The 26,839-nt window shown below is 39.3% G+C and overlaps 1 protein-coding gene across 1 annotated transcript in view; it reads right to left on the bottom strand.

The window, feature by feature from the left end:
• Positions 1 to 3,342: 3,342 nt before the first annotated feature.
• The window catches only part of tex2l (testis expressed 2, like), a 55,846-nt gene continuing 32,349 nt past the window's right edge, over positions 3,343 to 26,839 (bottom strand). The window contains exons 6-11 of the mRNA XM_052021331.1: positions 21,501 to 21,600; positions 19,899 to 20,031; positions 14,256 to 14,393; positions 13,269 to 13,481; positions 6,751 to 6,871; positions 3,343 to 3,480 (exon numbers count right to left, since the gene is read on the bottom strand). Of these exons, the coding sequence (XP_051877291.1) occupies positions 3,343 to 3,480; positions 6,751 to 6,871; positions 13,269 to 13,481; positions 14,256 to 14,393; positions 19,899 to 20,031; positions 21,501 to 21,600 (843 nt within the window). The remainder of the gene's footprint in view (positions 3,481 to 6,750; positions 6,872 to 13,268; positions 13,482 to 14,255; positions 14,394 to 19,898; positions 20,032 to 21,500; positions 21,601 to 26,839) is intronic.

Here is a 26,839-nt window from a genome sequence, read left to right as displayed (position 1 = left end):
GCTGCACGGGTGTTTACTTTCTGTTCTAAACTTTTTCTAGATTCATCCTCAACTTTTGAGAGTTAAACTTCAGGTTCCACAGGCTCCAGGAAATCAAAGAGGGCAACTAGAATAAACCTCTGTCCCTAAAGGATGGTTAGAATGTGGACTCATTATTACAGATAGTATTGGAGGTGTTGGTGTAGTTAGATTTAAGGTGAAGCTAAACACATGAAAGGAATAGAATAGAATGTGTACTGACAGAGTTATGAAAAGAAAGATGGGAGAGTCACAAATGGAACACTTGTGCCAACATGCTCTGGTTGGTCTGAATGCCCTGTTTTAATGCATGTTCTATGTAACTCCATGTAATTAAAAGAGATTGATTCTATGATTGTCATTGTATCATTGCAATATCTGGAATAGTAGAAGATAATCAGAATCAGATTTATTATCACTGACTTATATGAAACATAAGTGAAATGTGTTGTTTTGTGGCAACAATACAGTGCAAAGACATAAAATTACCATAAATTACAAAAATAAATAAATAGTGCGAAAAAAGGAAGTACAATGTATTCATGGGTTCATGGACATGTTATTTTTAGTCAAATTATTCTAAGTTTCCTATGAAATTTATATGTCTAGTGTGACATTTGCTTTAAATTCCATTATAATTCATTGAGACTTGGTATACACATTTGAGATAGTTTTTTTACACATTTGAAAGTCCTGCCAATGTGAACCATTGTTAATACAATTAACATTTAGTGACAGAATGCACAGAAATGCAAAATTCCTTAAACCTCTGTAACAGTGGTAAATAAGTTCTCTTAAGCACCAGACAATGAACCACCTGAAATGCACACTCTGCAGAGGTAACTATACATTTTTGTTTTATTTAAAAAATACTACATGCATATCTGTCATCATCTTTCTTTACACAAACACTTTCTAGCAATAGACCATAAATACAAAGAGAATTTAAAAAATCTACTAACATTAATCAGGATTATTGCACTTAACACTTGCCTTACACAAAGGCAACACATTTCTTTGTACAAATAAAGAAATGTGTAACATGCATGAATAAAGAGGGAAAGTTTGTAACCAAAATACAAAGGGTTTACAATGTTACTTTTCTATCCCTGTGGCAGAAGCTGTGCAATAAGTTACCATAAATAGTAATGTGAATATTTCTGGGGGGTAGACAACCATTTCAAAAATATCTTCCTTATACTGACTCTCTTGCACATGCTTTTCCATATAGTCATTTTGATAAATTTACACAGTTGTTTAGAGTGAGCATAAATTCTGCCACCAGATGTCAGTTTATCAGGACTTGAACCACTCCAAATGAAAGCATATTTTACAGGGCTGTCAGTCTGGCAAATTCCTGTTACCAAACTTTCTGCACTGATGTACAAATATCTGGAGGAGAACAGATCTTTTATTTTGTAGGGAATGCGTTGGTGGGGTGAGTAGAGCTTGGGGGAGAAAGCTGTATTTGATTAACAGCTCATAGCCAACCAACAACCCATAGATCCTGGGGAGAGGAAGCTCCATGAGAATCCATTTAAGTACTTGAGTGTTGCCTTTGATCAAAGCACATTCAATACAAATGGAAAAGCAAGATATATGGGAGATGGAAATATGTTAAAAAAAGAAAATGCTAGAAAAGCACAATAGGTCAGGCAATATCTATGAAGAGGTAAACTAAGAAACAGAATTAACATTAAAGATGTTAACAGAGTCAGCATTTCAGAATAATATGACCTTCATTCTAAAATGCTGACTCTGTTTTTCTCTCCATGAATGCCACCTGAACCATTGAACATTTCCAGCATTTCTGTTTTGATACACATAAGAAAAACCTGGGAATCAATTGGGAGAGGGTACCCTACATTATCAGCCTACTCAATCATTAGGATCTGAGTTTTAAGCATTTTGTGGATCTCCCTCTATAATTGGATGCCCAGCTGCCTTAGATAAGAATTAGGTTCTGTTTGTAGTTAATGTACCACCACTAGAGCAATGAGAAAGATCAATTTCGATGAGAATTTTAAACACTACCTAGCGAATTCTAGTCCCACCAGGAGTGCCAGTGGCTTTTTAACACAATCAGTGGCGGAAACTTGAGCACCTCTAAAGAAGCAACTGGACCCAAAGCAGGTAAGGGAATGAAGGAGAGTGGGGTTCTAGTCTGAATATGGTTTCAGTAAGTGGTGAGAGAGGAAGTCTGGGCAGGGAAGGCTCATATTTTCCTTTTCCTAATTATCTTGGTCCTCAAAGGAAAAGTTAACGCTTTGTTTAGAAGATATTTTTGATAATGCGACTTGTGTTTTCACCAAATGTCTCCCTGGGTCCATTTTATAATTCTATGAAGCTCTCATTTGGTTTGTGGAAGGTTTACGTGGAGCTGAAAAATTAGGCAAATTAAAATAACATTTCAGAAAATGGCATGGATAATTCAAATCCTACCAAAAGGAAATGGGCATGGGAAGTTAAAGTACTTCCCACTGTGTAAGGAAGGGTGTGAGTACAACTATATTCTGTTTAGTAGTATAGTTGGGTGAGATAAAAACTCCTCTCAAAACTATAAACTTGGCACAAATTCATTAAAAACTGCAATCGTTTATAGATTTTAGATAAGAATTCTTTCTATACTGCTTATTTGAAAATTCATATTTAATGGCGTTCATGGTTAATTTGGGACTGCATAAACCAAAACAATAAAAATACCAACTATCAGCACCATTTTCAAAAGGTGACTAAATTCATGCACAAGTAGAAATTTATCTTGGCCAGTCGCAATAAACAGGCAGTATTGGATCAACCATGCATTACACGTAATGTTGAACTGTATTTCCACTGCAGTCAATAGAATTAAATATCAAGGATGAGTGTTACGAGCAGCTGATTGATTTATGCCCATTTTATGTTACTGTCCCACAGATAAATAAAAAATGAAGAACTGTGGATTCTTGACTGCCATCCAATGTTCTTTCTGAGAGAATAAGCATGGGTGTTGGGAAAGATAGAGTCAATCTCATGGCTATCATGGCAATTTCATGGTTGAATCTTCATGGAGATATTTTAGTTATAAATATGTACAGTGAAAATCCTCAAGAGCAAACTAGATGCAGTAAGTGATAATTCAATATTTGATCTGTATGTAGAAAATTGGGGAACCAGTCACACATACCCAACTATGCACCAATTGGACATCAATTCAAAAGGGGGCTCTTCAATCAAATTTGGTCCTCCATTTGCATTTTTTCAAGCATTCAGGGGAGCAGAAAAAGAATCTGTTTTTTTGGCCAACTATGGAAGATCATCTTTCCCTGAATATTGCATCAGTTGTTAGTATTTGTCCATAGAGTCAAAGGAAGCTTGTCTGGTGGTTTCTGATGGAGATTGCTTGGAGTGGTCTGGCTTATCAAGGCCTGAGTGCATGATAGGAATATAGATGTCATCCATGTTTGGCATCACAAAAACTTTCTGTAATTACAAAGGTAGACTGAATTAGGATTGCAGAAACCAAACTTTAATACATGGTACTAGCACCTTGCCACATAGTACAATGTTACTATATTTCATGAGAGAAGACCTTTGTTCACCCTTCAATTGTGTCCCTTTATCTTCTGCCAAAATGTGTCAGTCCTGAGTCCTTTCAGATATCACGAAAGTCAGCTATGAAAATGTTTTTGTTTGGTTTGAGTGATTTAGACCTGGAGCATTGCTACAGTTTGAATCAAGCTATCGTTTTGATTATTTCTCCAAAAGCTGAGTACTCTTTTCTGTGAAGCTCTCAGTGTGCTTGATACACTGACTTTTGATCACTGTCCTTTGTTGCACCTATTCACATTTACAATTAGTTTCCACAATTAAGGACTAAGACATGGATAGATTAATATGATGTGAATCTTGTAGTCAGCAAATGGTTGATGGAACATGTGGCATGGTGTAAAAGCTTTCTCCCACTTCTAGTCCATGAAGAAAATTTCAGTCATGACTTTAGAATCATAAGAACATGCAGCATGGCAACAGGCCCTTCAGTCCATTGAGTCCATGCTAACATCAAGCATCCATTTTACACTAATCCTACACTAATCCCATTTTATTCTTCCCACATTCCCATCAATCCCCCCTAGGTTCTGCCACTCACCTGCACACTTGGGGCAATTTACAATGGCTAATGAACCGACCAACTCTATCCTAGATGTTTACCAAAAATTGCCTATGAGAATCATGACCATGATCCTACTTCCAATGTTGGCAAACATTAGTTTGAAATACTGTATATTGATCCTTCCAGGAAATGGTGATGGAATTATAATTTGGCTCTCTTCTGAAAAATCAAGATTAGGAAAGTGTTCTGTTCCAGTATGTTCATTATTATGTACCACCGAATGATGGCACTGACGTTCAATTCACCCCAAAAAAAGCAGTGCCAAAAGGGCTGCAATTAGAATGAAGACAGTGCAAACTAGTTTGTAGTGGGTTTACAATAGTAGGAGTAGAATATCTGAGCATTTATTTCAAAACTCCATTTGTCTATTCCCAATGAATTTGTGGTTTCATGGAGCTAAATACCTTGGCTGAAAAAGTGGATAAAGGAATGTGGGAAAAGGGATAAGATAAGATATCTTTATTAGTCACATGTACATCGAAACACACAGTGAAATGCATCTTTTGCGGAGAGTGTTCTGGGGGCAGCCCGCAAGTGTCGCCACGCTTCTGGCACCAACACAGCATGCCCACAACTTCCTAACTGGTGCGTCTTTGGAATGTGGGAGAAAACCGGAGCACCCGGAGGAAACCCACGCAGACACGGGCGGAACGTACAAACTCCTTACAGACAGCGGCCAGAATTGAACCTGAGTCGCTGGCGCTGTAATAGCATTATGCTAACCGCAACAATACCGGGGTGGGTATATGTGATTAGGTCTATCAGCTCACTTGAAGGATAAGCAATGAGACTGGTTGGACCAAATGGTCAAATTCCTTGCTGTAATTTCTATGTCATTTGTTTTACACATGTTAAATTTTCTTACGAATCAATATACAGGCATTATTTAATATTCCCAATGAACATAGCTGAACGGTTAGTAGAATGCAATTTTTAGGTTGGGGTGGGGGAGAGGGTGGTAGGACATGGATGCCTTGGAATTCAATAGTTCTCTCTCTGGAGCATTAATACAATGTTGCACAGTTCACCTCTACACATTAGGATTGTGTTTTAGTTTGTGGTCCTAGAACATCGGTGCAGGCCTGTTTAGATTTGGCAAAGCTTTCACATAAGGGGAACAGTGTGGGTCCTGATTCTTCCTGCTTGAATTTTGCTCACCTCCAGCAAGTAGCCATGCCCTAGAGCAACGGATGTTGTCGATGCCATGATGGGCAGAGAGGCAGGAGAGGGAAGGAAAGCTGCCCCTGTTTTACAGACCATGGTCAGGAGATTTGCATGGAATGGCTGCTATGTGCCAGGTAGCCCAGGAGACCCTGAAGGGCCATAGCCAGGGGAAGCTGTCCATCAGTAGTGAAACCTCATAAAATATAGAGCAATGTCACAAAATTACCATGACTCACAACATATGTCAAAGTAAGGACACTTTAATTTGCTCCTGAAATGTCCATCTTTAGCACAAGCAGGTAAACACCCCAGAACCCTCAGCCCCATATAACAACACTCATGTAGACAGCCACACACACACATGTACACTCTGACACATACACTGGCACTAGACAGATCAAGTTAGGCAACAGTATCATTGCTGGACTAATAAAAAAAGTCCCCTCCTTGACTTTCCAGTCTAAGTCATTCAGAATTCCAGGCTGATACTAGAAGAAAGTGGTGGGGTTTTCCTGGACTCAGAGCCCAACCTGGTTGGAGAGAAAGGTCCTTCTGCTCAAGGACATTGGAGCAACCCAGGCCCATGCCAGAATGCTTTACAGCAGACTGCAGGAGTTAGAACATTTAGTAGGACTGGCCCTGTAAATGGCGCTGTTACAAAGCAGGCTATGCAAATCTTTCAGGGTTATGGCTGCCATACTTTAGAATGATGCAACCTGACTTCCATCAATAATGACCTAAAACTGTGTTAAATAAGGAATGACATCACTAGATAGATGTCTTATGTGGAAGAAAGCACTACTGATATAAATGCAAGTGCTAATTGAGAGTACCCAGATGGATTTCCAGAGGGTCGCAATTTGGTCTGGACATGGACACAATTGTGTTCCATCTGGAAGTAGTCAATTTTCATTCATGTAGCATTGAGAAAACGGTGATATACCACTAAATGTCGAGATGGGGACGTACAATGACAAAACTGTATCAACTAAAACTTTTGAAGGAAAATAGATAATAATTTGAAAAAGTATTTGGAATAAGATATCCAGCTTCAGGACAAACTTGACATTTGCCAGCCATAACCCAAGGAGGTTTGCTTAGCATTCTTGCTTTGTGACAGCAACATTTACTGGGCTACTCCTACTAAATGTTCTGATCTCTGCAGCCTGCTGCTAAGCATTGTACTGGCATGGCTCTGGGTTACCCCAATGCCCACGAGGAGGAGGACCCTTCTATCCACCCTAGTTGGGCTCTGAGCCCAACAAACCCCCAATACTTTCTGTCACTGGATGATGGGCAGAATAGCTGCTGACTAGTTGTAATGATTGTATGATCTTAAATGTCACTGAAGACCTCAGACAGATAACATACAGATTTTTGTTAGAAGAAAATAATGTCTTGAGATTCCCTCCTACCTGGAATTCGTGTTGCAATTTCTTCTCAATCCACTCAGTCACATGCGTGAAAGTTACTTCCCGTTCACCCAGCTTGGGTCGCACCTTAAATTCCAGTCTAGGTGGAGTCCGGAAACTGTACCTAATTAACAGAAACACAGAGCATTAACGTCTTGTTTCCCTGTTCAGTTTCTCAACATTTTAGGGTCCAGTTGTATTGTTTCTGCAAAACAAGTGATGTTCAAAAGCAAAATACTGCAGATGCTGGAAATCTGAAATATAACAGTAACTGTGGGAAATACCCCACAGGCTAGGCAGTACCTGTGAAGAGAGAACTAAACCAACTGTTTCAGGTCAATGACCCTTCATCAGAATTGGGGAAATTTAGAGATAAAACATGTTTTAAATTGCAGGGAAAGTGAGGAGTGGAGGAAACAAAAAGAAAGCCCTATATAAAGTTCCTAAAGAATACTTTGCATCTGTCCTCACAGAACAGGTGTACAATATAGGTATTGTTGTAACTGAGGAGAAATGTAAATTATTGTAAATGGGTAAATGTAGAGAAGAAGATATTAAAGGGTCAGGCATCTATAAAAGTGTATACATGATAGGCCTTGATTAAATGTATTAAAAAAATGCAAGCTCTGATCATAATCCTTCATGCTCTTTGGCTAAAGGCATGGTGACAGAGTACTGGAAGATTATTGATGTGGTACTATTGTTTTAAGAGGGAAAAAGGAATAGAGGAGTAAATACAGGGCAGTTCATCTGACATCAGTAGTGGGGAAATTGTTGGAAAAAAATTGTTGTGATGGCATAAATCAGTGCTTGGGGAGGCACAGGTTAATCAAAGGTCTTGGATTTGCTAAGGGAAGGTCTTATCTGAATAATTTAATGGCATTTTTTAAACGTAAAGCACATTTGATGATAATAGAGTGATGGCAGTTTGCTCAAGAAGTTAAAGCCCATCAATCCAGGGGAAAGAGCTAAATTGGATTAAAGCCTGGCTCAGCGGCAGAAAGCAAAGGGTAATGGCTGACTTGAGCTTTCGAGAGTAAAGGGCAATGGAATGCCCTGGGGTTATGCAGGGCTCAGTTCTTGGTTCCTTGAAAAGACATGATATATATATGTAAAATCTGAAGTTTTCCAATGATGTTAAAACTGGTAGTGTGGTTGACGGTGAGGCAGAAAGGTCTAGGTTACAAGAAGATGCTATACAAGATTACAAGATAATGGTTTAATAAGGTGGGTTCAAAATTGGTATTCATTCAGGAGAAGTGTGAGGCAATGCATCTGGCAACAGCAAGGCAAAGGAATGTACTAAGTGGTGGTATACTAAGTATAGAGGAACCAAAGGATCTTGTGGTGTGTATCTACAAATCCCTGAAGGTAGAACTACAGGTAGATTAGGAGATTAAGAAGGTTTATGGGATATTTGACTACTGATTGAGGCATAGATTGCAGGAGAATGCTAAAACTGCATGGAATTCTTAAATGGATAAGAAATGAATAGATAAAAGTGATGTACTGCAAACTCTAACATTTAGATTGGCAAGTTAAATCAGACAGTTACTTCATAAATCAGCTCCATTTTCACATTTCAGTGCAGCAGACATCAATATTAATCTATAGCACTAAGGTTATCTTCACTGTTTTGGTTAGTCATTAGACACTGTTTTAGGATTAGAGAACATCACTGGGTGCCTGTCTCTCCAAATGCCTTTGTCATTGAAGAACTGCCATTTACGGCAATGTGCCATACAAATCTGGTTGTTTAAATTCCCAGTGTTTATGGGAGGCCAGAAGAGGTACTACATTTACTTTTGGCATTTTTGGGTTAGGGAAGAAAGAATTTGGCCAAGGTTCCAGATTACTACTAAATATTTCTTTAAAAATGTTCATGTTATGAAATTGAAGGAGGTCTCTACTGATATAATATGATATTTTATCTTAAGAGTTAATAGCAAGGCAGATTCGCAGTCTGCTGAGGGCTAGATCTGTGACGTTCAAGACCAGCGATCCAGAACCCTGCAAGAAGTCCAGGTATGACCTACAGAAGCCCATCATGAGAGTGAAAAGGCAACTCCATGTGAAATTAGAGACATAATCATGCATAACAACTGTGGCAGGGTTTGCATGCTATTACTTCCTATAAGGCGGAATCTAACAGCATAAATAACAGTGATGCTTCACTCCCTGATGAGCTCACCTTTTATGCACACTTTGAAAGGGAGAATAGCACCACACCTGTGGGAATCCCCACAGCATGTGGCGACCCTGTGATCTCTGTCTCAGAGGCCAACATCAGAACATCCTTCAAGAGGGTGAACCCTTGCAAGGCATCAGGCCCCAACAATGTACCTGGTTGGGTACTGAAAATGTGTGCCGACCAACTGGCTGGAGTGTTCAAGGACATCTTCAAACTCTCATTGCTGCAGTTGGAGGTTTCCACCTGCTTCAAAAGGGCATCAGTCATACCGGTGCCCAAGAAGAGCAGGGTGAGCTGCCTCAGTGACTATCGCCTGGTAGCACTCACTTTTGCTTAATTGAGAAGAATTTTTTTTTAACAACTACCACAACTTGGACACCAAATCAAAGTGAAAATTACTGCCCTCCTTCTTTGGTTTTCCTGTTTTACTGTTCCACTATATATGTTGGAGCTCGTAAGGATTCTGTGAAGGTTGTTCTTGTCTAAAGCCCATTAAAAAAAATGTGAACTGTTTGAATTTAAAATAAAAGTTATTGGCTTGCACCAAATGGTTTTGAATACTGTGTTTGTTATATCTTACTGTCAATTCATTATTGTTCAATTTTATCTCCTGTTATAAGTTTCACAAATTTAGGAAAATTTGAAATCCTTAAGTTGAAACTTCTTTCACTTTTTAAGATGAATCTCTCCCATTTTAATAAACACACTTCATTTTTCTAATATTTCAATTTCACAATTTGTCAGTAGGTTTATCTATAGATCGCTGAACAAGATGTGTCTTTAACCTGGTAAATGTGTTGCATTTACTTTCTATTACAAACCCTTGTGACGTGTTGTCTTGCCAAGGCCTGGGGGTGACTTAAAGCACATTGGGATGTGTGGATGGATCTCTCATTCAACAAGAAGGTGCCATTTGCAGAACAGTCTAATGCACCATATGGGTGATTGGAATACATCCTACAGCTTCAAAAGTTGGTGAGCCTTGCTGTTCAACACATGCTTATAAGGTCTTCCTGTAGTTTTGATACTCTTGCTGTATACTTTGTGAAGACTCAACTTTGTGTTTACAATTTGCCTAAGGATCAGGTGTGTCTGTGCTCGAGAAGAGAATGGTTTGCATTTGAGGTGATTCTAAATTGACACAGCTGTAATGGAATTTCATATCCAGTTGTTACAGATTAGATTACTATTTGGTGAATGTCCCTTTAAGACATAGTACAGTAGTGTGTGTGTGTGTGTGTGTGTGTGTGTGTGTGTGTGTGGGGGGGGGGGGGGCGTTATTATGACAACAACAGGAGATAACGACATGTTGACGTTTTGGGTCAGTCAGAAAAGAGAGAGAAAGGAAGAGAGAGACACTGTCTGCTGGTCTCTGTATCGATGGATGAAAAACAATAACTGTGTCTGTCACTACAATTTTTGGAATAATCCAATGGAGTCCACTTTGTCGTTAACCTGTAGTGGGAAACAGGTATTTCTGTGGACGGCCACGTCTCGATTGCCTTTCGGGGTGGCAGGTACTTTGGAAAAAGCAGTGGAGATCATCAGTGACTGAGGTGTCGTATGGGTTCCGTCATGGAACATCTGGATTTCGTAATTTTTCTCTATTTTCTCTCTACATTTTCTCTTCAGTCAATGATGGTTTTGCAAAAGCCTTTGCTCACGTTTCACCTTATGGCTTGCTGAACTGAACTTTGAGAACTATTCCTGGACTTGGAGTTTGGGAATTTGCCACACACACACTTCAGGTTTAGTTTTGGGGGTTAATGTTTAATATCTAACATTTTTACTTTTAACATTCTAACATTTTTACTTCTATTTTTCTTATTATAATAAGTAGTTATTAATAAAAATAGTTTCTAACACTTATACATGACTCGGTGTGTTTTTTTTTTGTTGCTGGTATGTAACACAGTCTAGCGCTGCTCACATCTCCAGTACAGCAGGGGACGACCATTAATATCAGTTACTTGGTACAGAAACAGAATCTCAAGGGTAAATCTCACTAGAGCCAGGGTTCTTCCTGCTTGGCTCCAGACATTTAGATAATACTGCACTGCAATGCTGAATGGTAGCTTTTTCTTTGCTAAACATTTAGCAGGAGGTTTAACAAAACTCTGAACTCATTTGGCTAGTTTTAACTAGACAATCCAAGCATTATATCTGTGCACATCTTAAGGTTTCTAAGCCTTGGCTCAACCAAACTGAGCATGACTTCTTCAGATTCAAGTAAATGCAGACTGCCCCTGAGGGGATAATGTGCATGTTCCACACTGAGCAAACAAATTCTGTTTGCATAGATTTCCCAGTAATTTGCTTTGGATACTCAGAAACATGGTGATGGCCTCTGCGTTCATTCGTCTAACCAAACAAAAAATTCTGTTATTTACTGGCATAATTAAAGGTATGAACAAAGGTTGAGTGACAAAGCTGGATAATTATGATATTAATATTGAAGTCAGGGGTACAGGATAAGCTTGGAATGTGAATGATAATAAAGAAGTTCCAACTAAAACAAGCAAAGATGGATTGGATTCTGCCTGCAACTTGGTTCATGTTAAAGGGAGAAATAACTCCCAAGAAGGTTGCTTATTTTAAGTGTCAATCACTCTTCAAGAATGTCAAATAGGAAACTAAAAATAGAACTTTACTGTCAATTCATGATTGGGGCACCAAACAGAGCAACTTGCTCTGAGAACGTCGTTAGGTTTTCTTTAAGTATTGATAAGTTGTGAATACAATATTTTATTTTCACACTGTACTTATGGAATGGTGAATTATTTGCACTATTAGGAATTATTTTGCTTATCATTGATACAAATAAAAATGAGTTATAATATCCTTTCTTTAATATAATAATAATACACTTTCTTTATATAATGAAGAAAGGAAACTGAGATGAGTGGGCTTCAATACTGAAAGGTTTCAACTGTTGGTCCAGGCCTGAGTGGCTGAAATTTGAATCCCAAACTTGATTGATAATTGCTTTGAGGCTTCCTCTAATCTTTGTCCATCATTTTTGGTCATGCCATTTATGGAGGGAATCATTAGTCGGATCAGACCCTCATGATGCCAAGCAAGCAGTTAAGAAAGGAGTAACTGGGTGGAATAAAGGAGACCAGTGTAATGGTGTAAATAATTTATGAAGTGATTATATGCACTATATAATATATAATATTGAATTATATAGTTGTGTATAGTTGATAGTTATTCTCCTCCAAGCCAACAGGGGTCATGGTGGCTTATCCTGTGTCACTGTTCTGATCTTTGACTGAAGCCGTTCTGGTTGACATCAGTAGTGCACTCAGCAGGCTTGAAGAAAATAAATAAATTTCCTAAAGGACAGAACTAAGCCTCCACTATTCTAAGTTAAGATCTAACAGCCAGTAAGATGATGGGGTGGAGAATATAATTAATTGTATAAAAGCACAGAATTTTGGGAATACTAGGCAAAGCACACAGGGATAACCAACTTCCACTGGCAGAGAGGTCAGTAACAAGGGGTTTAGATTTTAGTTAATTGGCAGAATGATTGGAGGGAAATGAGGAATTCTTTCACCAAAGAATAGTGGGAATCTGGAAGTTATTTCCTGAAAAAATGGCGGAGGGAGAAACTCTCATCAGATTTAAAAAATACTTGGATGAGCATTTAATGCACTTTTACCTATTGACATGAATAGAAGGTTGGCTGACTGACAGGAAACAAAAAGCAGGCATAAATGGATCCATTTCTAGTTAGCAAGATGTAATGAATGATGTGCCACAGGGACTGGTGTTGGGGTCTCAAGTTTGTTCAATTTGTATTAATGACTGGATTATGGCACCAATGATATGGTTGCTAAATTTGCAGATGACATAGACATGGGTAGGAAGATAAGTTAAGAAACTACAAAGGGAAATAAATAGATTAAGTGAATAAGCAAAGACCTGGTGTAAAGTGAGAAAATGTGAAATTGTAAATTCTGGCAGGAAAAATGAAAAAAAGCAGCATATTATGTAAGTGGTGAGAGATTGCAGAGCTCTGAGATGCTGAGGGATCTGGGTGTGCTAGTGCAGGGTTCACAAAAAGCTAGAATGCATGTATAGCAAGTAATTCTGAAAGCTAACAGCATTACTGCTAATTTCTAGAGGAATTGAATACAGTAAAACACATCTGACACATTTGGGACTTTGGTGGTGTTGGACTGGCAGAGTTTCTTGTCTACTGGATATTGTTCACATTAATTCTCCAACACCTTAGCTAGTGTTGTATAACTGGGTCTGAGCTACCATATAATGGAACAAAGACGTTGTTCCCCTGTTCATTTTCAGGCAACAGAGTGAAACATACCATATTCGATCGGTGGGAGGAGGCGGGATATTGACAGTCAGCATGCCAGTCAGCTCTTGAACCTCTACAGTCAGAAGCAGCGGAGTGTTTGACACTTCCTCTATTTTCTTTTTGATGAACTCGTTCTCAGTGGCTTTTTGGAAGTATTTTGATTTGGCAATCTTATCCACAAATCTGAGAATCTTTCTGCTAGTGCTGCTTCCCGTGCTATACCTGAAACAACAAAGAAGTTTAGCTTTACAGATCATTTGTGTTTTATTTTGGTCTCTTTGAACAGTTTGTGGGTTGTTCCTCCCACTGCTCCCTCCCCATCACCCATTAATCCTCTTGTCTTCCTTTGGGTCAAATAGCTTGCTCTGTATTTTGCTCCTTCTGAGCAACAAGAGAACAGCTTGAGGGATTGAAAACAGGATGCTGTCTGACTGCCATTCATTGTTGATTGTAGTGAGCAACCATTTCCTATTATCAGGCTATTACAATCTATCTGCAGTGGTCGATATAATAGCTCCATTATTCTAAGTAACACAGCATAGGAACTGGATGATTTACCTTTGCGGCTAGCTTTCATACTGGTGAAAGCTGGGATAGATTGAAGATAGTATCACTGAGCTGCAGTGCAGATGAGAGGTTCAAAAAGGCGAGGCTCATGCTGCTTTGAGTCTTCTTAAGGTTTGAATATATTCTCAGCAGCAATTTGTACAGTTAAAAATCTTTACCTTTATTTCTTATTTTTAAGGTTTCACAGTAAGATTTGTATATTTACCATTGCTCTGCTGCTGATTTCTCTGTCTTTCATGGCATACAAGGTTATACATGCCCCCAAATAATGGTAGAATGTGAACATAGTATAAAGGGGTTTATGGTTCTGATGGCCTTTATACAGACCCAGGCTCTATAAAATTTGAAACTAAAGCATCCCAGCTTTTTAAAGTTATAACTTATGCATTATTTGAAAGGAGTACCATGATAAGGAAGATCCCAATTTACCCCTCCACACCAGGTGAACCTGATTTGTCAACAGTAGTTCCTTGCAGTTCTGCTGTAGACACTTCCTCTTCATCTGAAGAACCAGCACTTGAAGATTCCTCATCACTGTCTGTCAGCACAAAGGTCCGGGGCTTTGATCTTCAGGAAGGAAGAAGTAAGTGTTAGTGGAGCACATTAGCAAAAAAGACAAACTCTGCACCAAAAACAATTGAAGCCATCAGCACAATATTTATTAGCATCTGTCACACCTGGCATCTTCTCTTGTTCCCACTTGAAGTATTCGTCATCAAATAAATTCAATTTGAAATAATGAGCTCTGACTGTGCGAGTTGTCCTCATTAAGTGACTCCCCAGAGCTTTCTGCTGCCTAAATATGCCAATCATATCTTAACTGGTCCCTCCTGATGGTTCAGCAAGCTGAGCTTCCTGAGATCACAGAGAAATGCCGAGGAAGGGTAGGAAGGTGTGAGATTTGAGAATGTGCTTGTTTATCAGGGCTACTTTGGAGGACCGATTCAGAGAAAATAAGGGCACAGTCTCTCTCTGATCTCCTTAATTCTCATCACCAAAATTTTCACTGTGAAGGATCAGCCTTCTGGTAGGGAAAACTGATTAGGCTGGTTGGGCTGTCCGGCCCTTCTTAAGCTGATTAAGAAGTAAGACTCATACAAAGATGAAAGTGGATAAAAAAAACTAAAATGGAAAAAAATGTAACATGAAAGGTGGACTTTAAATCATCCTGAGGCTGATGTTTAAACTTTATTTAGTTTCCCTTTGAATAAGCTTAACTTCTTTATCAGATCAATGATGACTGTATGAATTTTGATTCCACGTGATTTTTCAAATGCTATTACTTAATCCAAGATTAAAATAACAGTTAAAAATCTAGGAATCTACATCAAGGAAAAGAACAATATATGTTTAGGTACAACTGATAGCAGACCCAGTCCTAAAAATATTGCAGATTTATTATCCAGAATCCTAATTACATTGTAAGATTGATACTCTGAGATGCTGCCTGGGGAGATTTGCCAACTAGACATGCAGCACTAGAAACCTTTGGCTTGCTGAACATGACTTATTCTCTATTCATTGGGCAGGCACAGTAGTGTAGCAGTTAGCGTACAGCGCTAGAGACGCAGGTTCAATTCCGGCCACTGTCTGTAAGAAGTTTGTACGTTCTCCCCATGTCTGTATGGGTTTCTTCCGGGTGCTCCAGTTTCCTCCCACATTCCAAAGATGTACGGGTTAGGAAGTTGTGGGCATGCTATGTTGGTGCCAGAAGCGTGGCGACACTTGCGGGCTGCCCCCAGAACACTCTATGCAAAAGATGTATTTCACTGTGTGTTTCGATGTATGTGTGCCTAATAAAGATATCTATCTAAGTTTCCCACTGGCAACCCAGAAAACCTCTCAATATATACAATTGTCCCTGAAGATCACAGATGTCAAATTTGATCCATAAGAAAGCATGGAATAAGACTGCTCATCAACTTATAAATTCAAGCAACCCCAAAAACCAGTGCAGAAAAATGTGTAGGGTGTGGTGTCAAACTCACTGATTAAATTGGGTGGGCGTGAAATGGATGAATAGAGGGTTTACGTCTCTTTCATTGTTGGGTTAGAAGGAAGGTGGCAGTGGTTTGAAGGGAGTGTAATGATCAGCAGCACAGGAAGGCTGGGTGATTTGGAGGGTGAGGGGTTATGATCAACAACTCAGAGAGGGTGGGTGATTTGGAGGGGGGAGATTAGTGATTGGCAGTATTCAGGGAGGGTGGGTGATTTGGAGGGTAGGGGTTATGATCATCAGCACTCTGGGAGTGGAGCAGGTGGTAAAGATTGAATAGACTTCATTATAAATTGACATTGATAGACTGAAGTGTGGGATTTGATAAAGCTCATTATTGATTCACTCTACTTTCTGTAGTTGGTCTGATTTGCCATCGGTAAGGCCTGGTAGTGTAACACTTTACAGCGCCAGTGACCCGGGTTCAAATCTGGCCACTGCCTGTAAGGAGTTCGTACATTCTCCCTGTGTCTGCATGGGTTTCCTCTGGGTTCCCTGGTTTCCTCCCACATTCCAAAAAAGACGTACAGGTTAGGAAGTTGTGGGCATGCTACGTTGGCGCCGGAAGCGTGGCGATACTTGCGGGCTGCCCCCAGAACACTCTATGGAAAAAGATGTATTTCACTGAGTGTTTCAATGTACATGTGACTAATAAAGGTATCTTATCTTACCTTATTTGACATTACAAATAGATTACGCAACTGCTTGTCCAGAAATCTCTTGACCTCTGTAAATTATTTTATATCATAAATAATGCATGTAGTGAACTAATGAGCTATTACAGCAAAGAAAAAGGCCTATATCAACTTCCTTCATTGAAAAGTTGTAAATACAGAAATCCTGTTTGAATTCTTATTAAATCAGGATTTTCCTTAAACGTCACAATGATTGTAAGTCAGCTGAGCAGCTTTTCTGAATTGCGGTACCACAGTAATAAACATTGGAGAGAGAAGAATGGACTCAATTGCCTCAGCTTAGAGCATGACCTGAATAAAGTAAATGCACACTGATTCAGAGTCAGGCCTTCTCACCTAATCCGCAAAGTTTTAATCATGCCACGGTATTAACACAGCTTGACATCCTGATGAAATGGGTTGCACTGGAGATATTAGATGAAATGCTGAAAAGTTCTGCACTGTGGTGTCATTGGTAAACTGGCTGAACAAAATAACATACAAAGACATTCTCTTGGCCAACAGAACCACTGCGTTACACTTACAGATGACAAATGCTCAGAATGGCAAGATGTGTTCAACCTTTTACATCATGACAATGTCTACTTTCATGTATTATTTCCTTGGCAATACACACTGAAGGAGGCTAGTAGTGCATTTGTAGGACTTTCTGCATTTCTGAGTGCTTCACAGGAATGAGAGTTGAGAAACATTTACAACCTTAAATTTGGACTGGAGAGAACAAAAGCCTTGACCCTAAAGATCCAAACAAAAGTGGATTACACTCTAAATGTTGAGATATGTCCAGTCAGAATCTCTGCATAGGTCTTGTAGGTCTTTCTCAGGAGACTGCCCTACCAACAGCATATGCCCTGGGCCACTGGCCGAAACTACTAGATGGTCATCATAGATGGCTACCTTTCCAGAGGATGGTAGTGCTGGGAGGCTGCTAGATTCTACCCACTTCTGAAAGATCTTCCATCTGCAATTCTGTGCGCCACAGCAGGATCTTTGATTGGTTCTAGAGGAGTAGGTTGGACCTGCAGGAACTTCCAATATGGGAAGTCTTTGTTCCTTCCTCTTTATGTGTTAGCCATATTTCTAACATATGGAGGATCTGGCCCTAATGGGTTAATCAGAAATTTCCAATTTAAGGGTATTAACTACCATATCCTGATCCCATCCTAACACAGCCTTTCTGGTGGAGTCCCATCAGTTACAGACTGCAGGAGGTAGGGATCATTGAGCGAGAACCAGTGGGCAAATATCAGGGGCCCATTTCTGTACTCTACTGGAATCACACAGCCCCAGGTTCTAAGATAAGCTCTATAGGGATAGGCTAAGTAAGTGGTTGCAGTCAAGGGACAAACTTTCTATCAGCGTACTTGTGTATTGCATATGTGGCCACACCTGTACATGTGTGAGTAACTAAGATGTTCATTTTGTTTGAACTTAAGTGTTAGGGGCTTGTAAAAATAAGTACTTGAGTGTATGTGTACATGGAAGGCATTGAGTAGGTACATAACACAGGACCAGGAAAGTACAGATGTCTCTGGTCAAGGGCTCATCTGGATAGAGAGATCATTTAATTCATTAGAATTTTCTGATATTTCTCCATGGTCCTTATCAAATTCTCCAAAGTAAGCATTGTGTTGCAGTTCATTAGCAGCAGAAACAAACTCTTTCTCACCCAGTCATCTGACTTGTAAATGTGTTATCAGATTTTGATCCTCAAATGAGTTTCACATGATTTTTCCTGCATTAGTATTTTTTGTGTATGTTTTAAGACCAGTCAGAGGATGAAAGCAGTTCCTTTGTATTACTCACAAATTCATTTCCAAAATAAACATTGGGATCCAAACTATGTAACATAAAAATCTCGAGGGAGCATTTTAAAATAGCATTTGGCCTGGTGAGATTACACCTCAGAAACTGTATAGAATTTTAATTTTGTTATTCTGAGAAGGTTTTTTAGTTACTGAGGAAATGCAAAAGGCGATCTGCATAGCTGATTTGAGAACTTTGTGAACTAGAGAAAATTTACTGGGCAAGATGTTCTCTCCTTTGGAATGAGAAGGTTGATAGAGAAAACAGAAACCCAGAAAATAGGAGCAGGAGTAGGACATTTGGCCTGAGAGCCTCCTCACCCGCTCAATGTGATCATGACTGAACATTATTCTCAAAGCCATATTCCTGCTCTCTCCCAACACTCTTGATGCCTTTGGTGTCCAGAAACCTATCCATCTTTCTTAAAAAGTTTCAGCAACTTGGTCTCTGTAGCATAGTGAGTTCCACCGGTTCACCAGGCTCCAAGTGAAGGAGTTCCTCCACTTTGGTCCTAAATCTTTTGCCTTGTAACCTGTCTCTTGGTTCTACACACCCTGATCAGAAGAATCTACCTCCCCACATCCAGCTTGTGCAGTCCTGTCAGAGTTTTATAAGTTTCAAGCAACACCCACCCCTGGACACTCATGGCACTTGCTTGACTTGGACTCTCACCTACTGATTTGCTGAAATGACACAATCTTCCCCATTCAATGATTGTGCCCATCCTAACTAATTACCAAGCCTACTCCAACTCTTGATCCTATCCCCTAACTTCCATGCCTACTCTCCTTGATTAATAATCCTAGCCCCAAAAATTTCAGGTAGGCCATTTCTTACCTTGAAATCTCTGGCTATTATTTGGGCTGATAGGCGTCTTTGGACCCCCAAGTGTGATCCCTACTTCCAGGTCTTTCTCCCATACAGAGCCCCAAATGAAAGCCCTTTTTGTGTGCAAAGGTTGTTCAGTAGCATACAGCACTTTAGGCCTTGGGTGTTACTGAATACAATATTCATGGTCATTGCAAACAGTCTGACAAATGAGCCTTTTCTACCAATTTCTAAGTAAATAAAGCTTAATTACTACTACCATATGGGACATTATTATTTTGTTGGGATCTGGTGCAATAAGTATACATGAAAGGGGAGCTGCTTCATGCAGGACATGGGGGACACTATGAAAAGGCCACTGTCTCTGCCTTGAATTTAATTCTATGCTAGCTGGACATGGAGAACCACAGCCAGAAGCTCACAAGTAACAGTGCTTCCTTATGAGGTTAGAGAATTTTTAAAACATTTATTGTGTTTTGAGATCTGGGAGTCACAGGCATGGGCAGCATTATTGCCCATCCCTAACCACCCTTGAGAAGATTGTGGTGAGTCACCTTCTTGAACTGCTGCAGTCCTACCAGTGAAAGTATTTCTACAGTATAAAAAATGATTCAGATTTTACTGGTTTATATCAGATAAAAACTGCAGTTTGTATACTTCCCAATCATCAATACAACGACTACAACTTTTTGCATTAACAAATCGGAAAAGAAATCAGCATTAAAATATTGATAAGTGTCTGATTACCTCTCTGTTTTTGTGTCAGCCAGACTCATCCCTTCTGGGACTGATTCTTTCCCCAACTTGCACAGATTCATCTTGGTTTCCAGTGTCATCTGTAATGCCCCATTGTACGCAATTTCCAAGTCTACCCAGAGTCCTGTGAAAGGACAGAGATAATGCCACACACTGTCATTCGTCTCTAATGGGAAAATTAATCTTGAGTTTTCTACTATGGTGGAGCTTCAATTTTACATTTTTTGAATTTGGGATGCATGCGCTGGTTGAAATTTATTCCTGGACATTTCATCACATGTCCTGCCTTCAGTGGCCTGATCCATCAATGGTTATCAGATGTCCACCCTCAAAGAACATCACCTTCCCACATTAGCTGGGAAATGAACAGACTTCATTACTTGGATTGGACGATTATTGATTGTTAAATAAACAACTTTTCTTCCTATCCTAACTAGTAAACTAAAAAGAGTAAACAAAGTAGAAAGAGTTGTATTTTTTTAAAAAGCCCTTGTGATGTTTCTCCTCAGATCCTCATCAGTATCCAGCAGATTAATCATTATTTCCTAGAGACTCTGGGATAATTCTGGAAGATTGGTAATGCTATCTGGAAAGCTAGTGTAAGCATCATCATAACGTATGGCTTCCTGATGTATCTTTTTCAACTGTTACTCCGTCTCTTTCTTAATGAATAAGCAACTATATACTGAGGGTAATTTTTTTCTTTGTGATGGCAGAGATCTTACTTTCTGCTGATGGCTTAGATTGGTTGTGGGGTTTGGCAAGAATTTTTCCTGCCCATTATATGTCCATTCATCTGATTTTGAACCTACTGATTTTGATGAAATAAAAATCGTACACCTTCAGGGAATTTAATTTCTCAGGTTACCACCTATATGATGAAGGCAAATTTAATATAGCGCTTAATATAATGCTTCCACCATTCAGTTTACATATGCATACTTTCCAGCAGAGGTCACTGCTTTCAATCTGGAAATGGAAATCTTGGCTGATTTGCCTCCCCCACCAACTCTTCCCTCTCCCAGCCATACGGAGGCTAATTTAAATCCCTCTATTGGTCTTGTGCCTGAGATCAGTTAAGTAGAAGAAATGCAAAGATCAAATGTGTTTCATAAACCTGGTAATATGTCGATGACTGAGCAACAGCTGGAGATTTCCATAGTTCATTTAGCAGGGTAGTCAATATGCATTGTGTTGCTTTGCAAGCAGCAGCGCACCTCTTTGTTTTGCTGCAGACAGTGCACTGCTAATCCTAACCTACAGCTAAAATGTTAAGCATATTGATCACAGTTAATAATCATGAACATTAGGAAAAAAAAGTAAAAGACCTTTAATTCCCATACAGACACCCAGAATTGAATCCATTGGATATACTGTTGCTGCAAGCTGCAGCTTTCTTTCCTTTTCAAGGGCAGATTTTTAAAACGAATGTCATCTTAAAGGAAATGAGTCAAGGAATTGATTTTATTTATAAATAAAACATTGCTCTTTAAAAATACAGAATTATCTGGTACTCCAATTATTGAAGTTCCTGATGACGATAAGCAGCTTTATTCTATGTCAGGAAATTCTGAGCATCTCAAACCTACTCACCTCTTTGATTGACTGAAGGGCTGGAAGTGCGGATGATTACAGGTAGCAATGCCCCCAAGTCCAAGTCAGTGAGAGTAAGCTCATTCATAAAATATGGCAGCTAAGGAAAGATATAAAATCAAATAAGACTGCTTAATAACATGTGTGGCTTTTTAAATAACATTAGACATAATTTTGTTTATAGTCACGTAGATTTTTAGTTTATCATCGATGACTACATATGTTCTCGCAACTTTAACAGGGTAAAATGCCCCGAGATGCCTCACAAGAGCATTATCAATCAATAATTTGCAGTGAGCTACATAATAAGAAAATAGGACAGGTAACCAAAAACTTGGTCAAAATATTAGGTTTTAAGTGATATCTTAAAAGCCAAGTAGATGCAGGGAGCTTTAGAGAGGAAATTTTGAAGTCTGGGGCTTGACATCCAAAGACAAGTCCTTCACTTTTGACCCATGAGGCTAGAATTGTAGGAATCTTAGACTATAAATTTGACTCATATGCACCTGTTTTTCTATGCACAAATCACATATAAAAGCCATTTTGCATAATCTTTATACGATAGTGGCAGTTTCAGGTGGAAGTTCCAACACTGGGAAATTGGACTGTGCACCTTCAGGCTCAACTTACCTTGGGATGACTTATGTTCTTCAAGTGTCATCCCCCTGCCTTATTGATGGAAACTGGAAGTTAACATGCAACCTACAACCTTTGTTTATAACTCTGCAGTGTCAACTACAAGATGCGAATTAAAGGATCCTGACTGGGGTATCAACATGCTTCTTTCTGTCTGTACGTACCTTTCTGAGCTTTCAAAGTTGTGCATATTTGTTACATTCCTGTTGGATCGTCTCATGCTTATAGCAGATTTCCAAAATTATGCACAGCACAAATGTGCTGAATAATGAGCCCATGCTTTGCAGTGGAATGGGGCTCAGTCTTTGAGGATGATTGTGGAAGTCGTGGGGGTGGCCACACACACTGGTGGCATGCATCTTGTCTCCCTCATGTTCTCCTTCACATCATGGTACCCTTTAAATGCTGCTGCACTGTTGCTGCCACAGAGGGTTTTCTTTTCTGCATGACCTATTTCCCAATTCACAATAGTAAAGGTGTGGCAGCAATGATCTCTGCGTGCAGCTCTTGGGAACATTGCAGGCTGCAATTTATTGCAACAATCAGAGTGAAAACTATGCTTATGAATTTTGAATGTAGATTTTCCCAATTTTGTGACTTTTGAAAGGGGAGGGGGCATCCTCAATTGGGCATTAGTGCTACACACAGCATCAAATGGAGTGAACTTCACTTTCTATCTCATTATCTTTATAATTAGAGGAAGTACAACAGTATCCATAGGTGAGACCATTTGAACACAAAAATCAAAAGTTTAAATCTAAAGAGAAGAACTGAAAGGTATTACCAATTAGAGAGTGTAGGGAAAGGAATTGCAACTACAGTGTATGATCAAAATATGGTACAATGGCATTGAACAACAGGAATGCAAGTCTTCTCAGTTGCAGGGCTGAAGAGAATGGAACTAAGTTCTCTGCAGGAGTAGGGACATTATTAATAGGTAGACCCAATCTCGCTGGTATCTAAATTGTTGCAGTTTATTTAGGTGGCTTGATTGCAAGGAAAAACTGGAGTGAGCACAGAATAATGAGCATCTAGGAATGATTACAGGTCATCTGTTTGATTTAAGGATCCAGACAAAGCAATAAGCTGTGGAATGAGAGCTTGCCAGTTTTTTTTACTGCGATCTGAAACTCCAATAGTGTCAAATCACTCATCTACTATTTACAATCTGTTTTTCTGACAGTATTGTATGTCATGACAGATATAAAACATTGCACTTAATGTAGATGAAGTGGACAATACTTTCTGGTTATGGAATAAGGACTGGGGCAAAAAAACAAGGCAAGTTTATTGACTGTCTCTGGAGAATAATAAAAAAAACACAAGTTTGGTCTGACCTGGTCACAGATATTCCCTCTGTTTGCTACACCTTCCCCTCTCTGCAAATTAAATCACACTTATTTTCTCACTTTTTCAAATCTGATGAAAGGTCCTTGACTTTATTTCTCTCTCCAATGATGCTCTGCGCTCCCAACACGTTTTGTTCTAAATTTAAATAGCCTCTTGCACAACCTCAGGACGTTGCAAAGTTCTTTACAATGAATGAAGTGCTTTTGAATTGTTGTTATTGTTTTAAAATAGGAAATGTAGTAGACAATTAGGCCATAGACAGTAATGAACAGAGAAGACTTTTTTGATTAAGGGATGAATATTGGCTAAGGTACTGGGGGTAACTCCTGACCTCTTTTATAGCATTATTAAATCTTTTACATTCTCCTGAAGGTGAAAACAGGGCCTTGATTAAAGAATGCATAAGACAATAACACATCCAGCACTGCAGCCTCCTATAAATTATGCACTGATGTGTCAGCATAGACTTTAGTGCTCAAGTCTGAATCTGGAGTGAAGTTCGTCTTTTTGACTCAAGAGCTGAGGTTGTTCCGGCAATGCTATTTACAACACAATATTGCATTCAAATCATAAACTGAGGTGATTGAAATTACATTCAGCTGTTCCTCCATTCTTACTTGTTATTTTATGTCCAGAGGCCATTTACCCAAAAAAAGACAATCTTTCATGGATGCTGTGTTTTCAAGTAAGGTTACATCACTAACTATTGCTTGTGTGAACCTTGATAGTGAGCAATCTTAGACAATTGGGTAGCAAAATCTCTGAACCTTCTATTGCCCTTACCCTTTGTGCATACAGTATACTTCATCTGGTGGGAGGCTGCAGAATATCAAGCAAGATTGGGAATCATATTACATTAAACAAGGCTGAAGTGGTCTCCTGGACTTGCTTCAATTGCCTAAGATGGACAAGAGAGAAAATTGGTCACCTTTAATTGTCCTGGTTTTTAAATCAGATTTCTTGCTTATTCTGGGAGATCACATGGTTTTTAGGTGGGGTGGTATATATTAAGCTGATCATCTTTGACCTGGCTCCTGAGATAGTTTGTGCTATCAGAAAGCTTCTTCCACAGCCTCCAATTGTCTCTGATGATCAGAGACATTTAGAAACAGCAAAGATACATTTAAATCATAAAAAAAAAACTTTGAAAACATTTTAGAAAATTGAAAATTGAATTTATCTGAAAACATTCAATATATGTAAATTAATTGAAATATTAATTAAAGTAAAAGAAACACTTATCTTCACTTAACTTTTTAATGAAGTTTAGTGACCCTGTTCAAACAAACAGGGCTGTTTTACATGTGCCATTATGCACTGCTACCCCAGTTAGAGCTACCCCACAGAGTGCTGATCCATTAGAGCAATCTTGGCTTTTACTTAAAATATTAATGCATACGAAAAATGTCAGCTTACTGAATGCCTCCAGACAGTTTGCTAAATGAAGCCATATTGTTCATGTTCTCTTGGCCAATGAGAAAGCAGTACATCTTTGGCACTCAGCCAATGAGAGTCCAGTACTCCTTTTGGAGCTGATTCAATTAGCACAGAAATCTAGATTGTGCTGATGTGTGCACGGTAACCAGCCAGCATTTCACCATGAAACACAATCCAGCCTGTTTTATTACAAGAGAAAATCCATTTCTGTGGTACACACGAGTGAACTGTTGGATCTTTCCTGTCCATAGATTCAGAACCATGGTCAATTTTCCTCCCCATAAGGCACAGGCACTTAGATTAGTGTAGGCAGATTGGGATCTTCCTGGACTGAGCTGCAAACTGGATGAACATGCTGAAATGTTCTCTATTTGCTCAGAGTATAAAGGGATGAGCCTTACTTCAATCTGTCGCAAAACTTTTCAGAAGCAAATGCAGGAATGGGCCTTGTGGCCCATCAACAGAATAGCATATCTTCCTCCAATGGATCATATGAATGTGGCAGCTCATTTGCCTAGTGCCCAGACTTTGGGTGTTGACTTCTAGTCTTATCATCTTTTCAGTGCCAACAATGATGTCACTCTGGTAATACCTCAGGCTGTTCCATATCACTTTTCCAAATGGAACAACACCCAAAGTAAAACAAAACTCTGTTTTAAGGTATTGCCTTTCATGACGTCAGGATGTTATAAAACATTTGATGGTCAGTAAAGTCCTTCACTGAAGTGCCATCACATACTGTAATGTAGGAGTTGTGTACAGCATGCGTTGTGTACAGTTTTGGTTACCCTCTTATAGGAAAGATGCCATTAAGCTGGAAAGAGTACAATGAAGGTTTAGGAGAATGTTGTCAGGACTCAGGGGCCTGAGTAAAAGGGAGAGGTTAGGCAGGCAGGAGTTTATTCCTTGGTGTGTCGGAGACTGAGGGGTGATCTTAAACGGATGTATAAAATTATGAGAAGCACAGATAGAGTGAATGCACACAGTCTTTTTCCCAGGGTAGGGGAATCTAAAACTAGAGGGCATAAGTTTAAGTTGAGAAGGGAAAGATTTAAAAGGGACCTGAGTGGCAACTTCTTCATGCAGAGGGTGGTGCATATATGGAACAAGCTTCCAGAGGCAGTCCAGATGAAAGGTCTCGACCCAAAATGTCGACTATCAATTTCCCTCCACAGATGCTGCCTGACCTGCTGAGTTCCTCCTTATGTCTTGTGCCAGAGGAAGTGGTTGAGACAGGTACAAGAACAACATTTAAGACACTGGGGCAGGTATATGGACAGGAGAGGTTTAGAGAGACTTGGGCCAAGCACAGGCAAATGGGACTAGCTTAGATGGGCATCTTGGTTGGCATGGACTAGTTGGGCTGAAGGGCCTGCTTCTGTGTTGCATTACTCTATGACTCTAAATGCAACAACAACCACCTCATAAATAATGAGTTGAGGATCAGATAATCAGTCTTAGACATTGGTTGCAGGATAAATAGCGGTGAGGAATCTGAGGAGAACTCCCCTGTTCCTTTTCAAAATAACACAACAGGAACTTTTTACTTGCAGGAGGTTTACCACCTGGTCCAAAAGCTGACTTCTCCAACAGGATAGCATTGGTTAATACTGCACCTGGAATGTCAAGTCAAATTTGAAACCAAGCCCTATAATTTCAAGAACAGAGTGTTACCTCTGAGCCCATGGCTCACATTGAGTAGAATTGTGTATAGAATGAAGCATTTCTCCTGAAACCTTTGTTTATAGCAAAATCATGCCTTTTTTCTCATTTGTTACAATAAAAATAATTCCTATAATAATTATAGTGTACAAAAGCATGCAGGGCCAAATATGCAGATTTTTTTTCTATGACTGCATAGAGCAGGATTTATTTCTGCATCAAGCATAGGGTCGTACATATGTAAGAATTGGCTG

This window comes from Pristis pectinata, chromosome 8 (genome assembly GCF_009764475.1).
Source record: "Pristis pectinata isolate sPriPec2 chromosome 8, sPriPec2.1.pri, whole genome shotgun sequence".
NCBI classification, from domain to species: domain Eukaryota; kingdom Metazoa; phylum Chordata; class Chondrichthyes; order Rhinopristiformes; family Pristidae; genus Pristis; species Pristis pectinata.
Note: the sequence above shows the minus strand (reverse complement) of the source record. Positions and strands in the feature narration are given on the sequence as shown.